Consider the following 6,048-nt stretch of genomic DNA (forward strand, 5'->3'; position numbering starts at 1 on the left):
GCGATTGAAAACACAACGGAACTCCCCCCCCCCCCTCTCTCTCTCTTAGGCCTACGTCACATTTCCTACCCGGGGCCCGGCCGGGTTGTTTGCGTAAATTTATGCCAATAGATATGCATAGTGCTGAAGAATCATTTTCGGTCCGTTTTTTTTTTGTGTGCCTTTTATGTCATACTTATCTTTCTTGAAAGCTGCACGGCCGGGCCCCTTTGTGGAAATGTGACCTTAGCCTTACTGTGAAATAAAGTCCCTCCTTGGTCCCGAAACGAATCAGCAAATATCTCCATTGTGCCAGTGCATGATTTCACTGATTAGCTTATGAACGATGTTACATACTAGATTTCAATTTTCCTCAGGTTGACGCAACTCCACAGAACAGATCGACATGGAGTCTAAACCCGGTCTTCTCGCAGTCTACTTAGCTGTGGTTTCCACGCTCATCACCCAACATGGACGGGTTAGAGGACAACTCTCCCCACCTGTGTGTCAGACCTGGAACTCCACAACTGTGGTGTGTGCAGGGGAGTATGATCAATACCTGCAACTAACCCGCGCGCCTCTAAGGCAAGTACCGCCCGGCATCCCCGAGTCTGTCATCACCTTGGATCTAAGCAACAACAACATCACTGTACTGTACAGCGGCTCGTTTAGTGGGTTAAAAAACCTAAAATCTTTACACTTGTTTGGCAATAGTCTACATACTGTCGAGGTTGGTGCGTTTGCTGGGTTATCTAATCTAAGGTATTTAGATCTTAGAGTGAAAAATATCAGCAATTTACCGGATCACATTTTTGATCCTTTGGCGTCATTAAAAATTCTGAAGATACAGGAAGTTAGCCATGACATACAGGAAAACCAAAATACCACCATCAGAAGAGTAAACAGCGGAAGTGGATTCTTACAGCGACGCCAACTGTGGGCACCGCTGTTCAACCTTAACAAACTGGGTCTCTACAATCTAACAAGATCCAGTGACCTCTACTTTGGGCGTGTATTTAGAAATCTGCCTAATCTAGACAGTATAGAAATAAAGTTATATTATGACTATTCCCTCAGTGTTGAAATGTTCCAGCCGCTATTACTAACTCTGAAAGATTTACTCACTGTGTGTACGTTGATGTACGGCGGGCGCCGTTGTTCGATACATGTAGAGCCCGGTCTGCTGAAGTCACTCACACATCTGCAGACGTTGAACGTCCTCCATACAAAATCCGACATTCTGAACGTTCTGCCTGAACTCCGACACACGCAGATTCAGGAGTTGGCGTTTGGCTGGTCGGGATTTGGTCTTTACAACATAACATCTGATACACTAGCGGGACTAAAAGGTCTAAAATACTTAAAATCTTTGCTTTTAGACATTACAACCATTGAAGTCATAACAAATGACTCCTTTGCGGGTCTGTCACATTTAGAACGACTGGACTTACCTGGTGTGGACAGCTGCTTGATTCAGGATGAGAATAATCATTACTGTACCTACGTCGGGAAGACTTTATATTTACAGAACAGGGCGTTCAGGGGACTGTCCTCAATCACTCACCTTAACTTGAGATGGAACGTAGTTTCTGCTTTATCAAAAGACTTGTTTAAAGATCTGACCTCACTCACACATCTTGACTTAACAGAAAACGAAATTTCTACTTTATCAGCTGGCGCGTTTGAAGTACTGAACTCTCTGACATACCTAAACTTAAGCCATACCAACGTAAAAGCCGACTTAGTTCAATTTCCGGAGACCTTGGACTATCTTGATCTCAGTTACAATAACTTAGACGATGAAACACTCCAACACTGTTCCTACGGCGGTTTGAAACACATAAATCTTCTGAATTTGAGTCATAATGCACTGACATATATACCTTGTAACCCTTGTTTTCCTTGGAATATTATTGTGCTTGATTTACAGCATAACGAAATTACATATTTCTGTTTGTTATGCTTCATGGAGAATTTACGATACCTTGACATTTCTAACAATTTTATCAACTCAGACTATGTTTATATATGTGAAACTTTAGAAACGCTTCTGGTAGATAACAATAGATTGATAGATTTTCCTCAAATTTGGCGGCCAACAAACCCCTCAAAGACGACAAAGCTAAAAACTTTGATTCTTTCTCATAACCAAATCAAGCGTATCGAAACCGGACATATCCCAGTGTTGGTCCAGCTGGAACATCTAGATCTCAGTCATAACGCCATCAACACCGTCATGCCTTCCGCCTTCCGTGGACTATCGCGGCTGAGATTCCTGGATCTTAGCAACAACAATATACAGTATATAGCAGAGATGACATTTCAAGGTTTGGGCAACCTCACACACTTAAACCTGACTGCTAACAAGATAACTGTAGTTGGGAACGCTTTTCTCCGTTTGTACGGGTTGAGGCACCTGAATCTTAGGAGCAACAGGCTAACAGTCTTAAATCAAACAACACTAGGCCCAGTTTTCAACCGGTTAGACACTATCGATGTTGCAGACAACCCGTTTGTGTGCGACTGTAGCGTACTGTGGTTTGTTGAGTGGGCCAACAAAAAATACGACAGGGTAGCGAACTTGTACAACCCTTATCCTGACGTTGGTGCAGACTACACGTGTTCCCGTCCAGTAGAACTGAGCGGAAGACGTTTGATAGACGGGTTGGTCCAGACACAAGCCAACGACAGAGAGGATCCATTAAAACGTACGTTCTTTGAAACAGTCTGTAACCCAGGATTCCAACCAAACCGCCTCCTGGCTTGTGTGCTCGCCTCTTCCGGTATCTTCGTCGCCATGATGACCATTTTCCTGGTGGACTACCACATCGGCCGTGTTCAGTACTACCTGTGGATGTTGGCCAAGTGGAGGAGACCGAAGATTGGCGAAGTAGAAAACCAAGAGCCGCCCAGATACACGCACGATGCATTTATTGCCTACAACAACCAGGACGTCATGTGGGTTGTACATGAAGCAATAGAGAATCTGGAACCTGACTATAGTCTGGTCATACACGAGAGGGACTTTGCAGTCGGTGCTCCCATTGTGGAAAACATCGCGGATGCCGTGGAAAACAGCCGGAGAACCGTCTGCCTCATCACCAGGAACTTCCTGAAGAGTAAATGGTGCGAGTACGAGTTTCAGATGGCCCAGTACAACATGTTTGAGGAGGGGGGAGGGAGGCGTCTCATCCTGGTGTTTCTGGAGAAGATTCCTGACAGGATGCTGAAACGGTTCCGCCATCTGAACGCCGTGATGAAGAGGGACACGTACCTGACGTGGCCGGACGACGTGCGGAAAAGGCCGCTGTTCTGGAGGCGGCTACGAGACGCTCTGGGCGATCCTCTACCCCGTGACCCAGAGCCTCAGCAGCAGGTACAAGATCCGGAACGGAACATTCCGGAACTGCAGGTACAACATCCGGAACGGAACATTCCGGAACAGCAGGTACAAGATCCGGAACGGAACATTCCGGAACGGCAGGCACAAGATCCGGAACGGCTGGTACAACATCCGGAACGGAACTTTCCGGATCAGCAGGTAGAAGACCCGGACCAGCCTCCGGTAAGGAACATTGTGGAAGTGCAGGTGCATGCCCCCATGCGGAACATTCCGGAACAGCAAGAGGAATTTATATTACCAGAGCCAGACGACCTGTGGTTTGGAGATGGGGATGATGTGCCCCTCCTACCTCTGTAGCCACTAGTGTACTTCTTTGTTTCCAAAGCAAAGTTGAACTCAAATGTCCGGGACAAAAAATTGATAGCAATTACCAATAGCTGGTAAATTGGTAAGATGGTAAGTTGAAGAAAGTTCATGGTAGTTTGCTTTTTTTTTCTGTCGTGAGATTGTCCCAAGGCAAATTATTCTTAATTTCCAAGACAAATAGAACTTACCCAAATTTGATAGAAACCCGATAGAACTCGTTACTCGGTGAGCAGTCTATCATAAGTTGAAGAACGTTTATGGTGCCACCCGTCTCTGATAAGGGGTTGTTGTAAAGGCCCTGGTGTTAATGGATTACCGCGTTTGGTTCAATTTTCTGTGACCTACACTGTATCATTAGATTTTTCGTTGGCATACTACCCTATTTGTGTGATTTGTTTTATGTTGAAGAGTTAACTATTAATGGGGATTTCGACTTGTGTACATATGTCCTAAATTCTGTGTCATTGTCTATTGTATCAATATGTAAGTTGCACCATTAATTTTGATTCTGGTGTGATGTGAACCGCTAGTTTTTGTAATTTGATATCAAGGGAAGGTTCTTATGTGAGATTCAAAACGAGGCCGTTAATACTCTGGTTAATAATCTTAGTGATGATTGTACTGTTGTAACTTTGTATATGTACTATAACCTGATTTTAACACCATATTGTTATCTATTTCGGATACACTTATGTTATCTTTTATTGTTTGGTAAGTAGGATTTTAAGGTTTATTTTGTATCAGTGTTTTTAGTTTATAGTGGACTGAACGAAAGAGTAAACCACAGAAACAAGTTTGCACTGTTTGTATAACCTGGTTGTAACAAGATATCATTGATTTCATATTTACTCGTGTTAGCTTTTATTGCTTAGTTAGCAGAATTTGTAGTAGTTAGTAGAATTTGAAGGTTTATCTTGTATTTCTATTTTGTAGTCATTAGTTGTTCAAAGGAAAGAAATAATAAAATGCTGAATAGCACCAATTGGGTTGCGGTTACTTGTTATTGCTCTGTGTGGATACGTGTAGAAAGAGAAAAGCATTTTACCAGCAGCTACTTTTGGTCTCCTCGCTGAGGCTGTACTGACGCTGAACAAAAAAGAAGTACAAAGTCAAAAAACGAGAATTAAACCAAAGTCGCATCTTCCACACACACACAAAATAGCTTATCTCCAAGATGTATGGCTTTCTTGTTATCTCTTTTTGTGTTGGGGCGCCCCATGGTTTGTATGGTATGACATTAATATCCATTTTACGATATTTTACTTTCAATTCATTTACAACTGCTTTGTATGATTAACAGTGTGGTCGAAAACCTTTTTTTTTCATTTTTGAAAATAGACAAAAATTTATGCGAGTGTGGATGTCACTTACATGATGAAATCGACATGGCCTAAGTAAATAAGCGAGAAAATGAAAATTCCAGCCTCTAAGTTTATACACACTAAACAGGTTACACTGAAGCACATTTACAATGTAGGATGTCAGTAGAAAGTCAGGTGTCAAGATAGCCTACACAAGATTTGATGGGAATGGTGAGTTACACAACGCTTGTTTCTATTTACTTTATCAGATCAACCATGACAGTCACTTCATATACATGACACAAGCCTACATCACAATTATTTGTAATGTTCAACACTCACGCTATAGTATATCTATTTCTGTGTATAGCATAGCTTAGTGACAACGGTAGACAAGTTCTTCTGTTGACCTGTACCTACACCCATACACATTCTAAGTTACATTGTATTCATCAGCGTATTAATTATGCTAGCATCTGATTTCAGACAGCATCTGTCTTCAGACCTGAATACCCAAACTGCTCACAAAACACGTAGTCTCTCTTCACCCGTACGGCTTCTCATATGTTTGGATAAATAAGACTTTTATCAAAGCCGTCCTGTACCCACACTCGCTACTCATTTAGAGTTTCTTTTCTGTGTGTTTGACCCGGTGTTGGTTCAAGATGAACTTATGTGCAGTAGAAAAGTCACACTGGTCACACTTGTGATGTTTTTCACCTGTATGATGTCTCATGTGTCGGAATAACTGAGACTTCCGAGCTGCCCTGTGTCCGCACTCCCCACACATGAAGGGTTTTGAGTGCTTTGCTAGATGTAGGTACAAGGTGGATTTCTGTGCAGCAGAAAAATCACACTGATCACACTTGTAGGGTCTTTCTCCTGTGTTTGTCTTCATGTGATTGGAAAGACCATCCTTGTCAGGGATCCTGCGCCCACACTGTATAGAGGGGTTCTGGGCAGTGTGTTTTGCTAGATGTCTGTCCAAATTGCATTTCCTTGCTGCTAGAATAGTCACACTGGTCACATTTGTAGGGGTATTTACCAGTATGAGTTCTC

The 6,048-nt window shown here is 42.7% G+C and overlaps 2 protein-coding genes across 2 annotated transcripts in view; one reads left to right on the forward strand and one right to left on the reverse strand.

The window, feature by feature from the left end:
* The first annotated feature begins 385 nt into the window (after positions 1–385).
* LOC118425392 (toll-like receptor 2) lies at positions 386–3,679 on the forward strand. The gene is made up of 2 exons (XM_035834200.1): positions 386–628; positions 2,138–3,679. The coding sequence occupies exons 1-2, from the start codon at positions 386–388 to the stop codon at positions 3,677–3,679; spliced, it is 1,785 nt and encodes a 594-aa protein (XP_035690093.1).
* A 1,060-nt stretch (positions 3,680–4,739) lies between these two features.
* LOC118425393 (zinc finger protein 37-like) overlaps positions 4,740–6,048 on the reverse strand; it is an 11,040-nt gene continuing 9,731 nt past the window's right edge. The window contains exons 5-6 of the mRNA XM_035834202.1: positions 5,710–5,824; positions 4,740–4,774 (exon numbers count right to left, since the gene is read on the reverse strand). Coding sequence (XP_035690095.1) covers positions 4,740–4,774; positions 5,710–5,824 — 150 coding nt within the window. The remainder of the gene's footprint in view (positions 4,775–5,709; positions 5,825–6,048) is intronic.

The sequence above is a fragment of the Branchiostoma floridae genome, chromosome 11 (assembly GCF_000003815.2).
Source record: "Branchiostoma floridae strain S238N-H82 chromosome 11, Bfl_VNyyK, whole genome shotgun sequence".
Lineage (NCBI taxonomy): Eukaryota > Metazoa > Chordata > Leptocardii > Amphioxiformes > Branchiostomatidae > Branchiostoma > Branchiostoma floridae.

Excerpts from the sequence above, each read along its gene's own strand:
- LOC118425392 (XM_035834200.1), top strand. The coding sequence starts at position 386 with ATGGAGTCTAAACCCGGTCTTCTCGCAGTCTACTTAGCTGTGGTTTCC. Across the intron at positions 629-2,137 it reads TAAGCAACAACAACATCACT|CGTATCGAAACCGGACATAT; the intron begins GTACTGTACAGC and ends AACCAAATCAAG.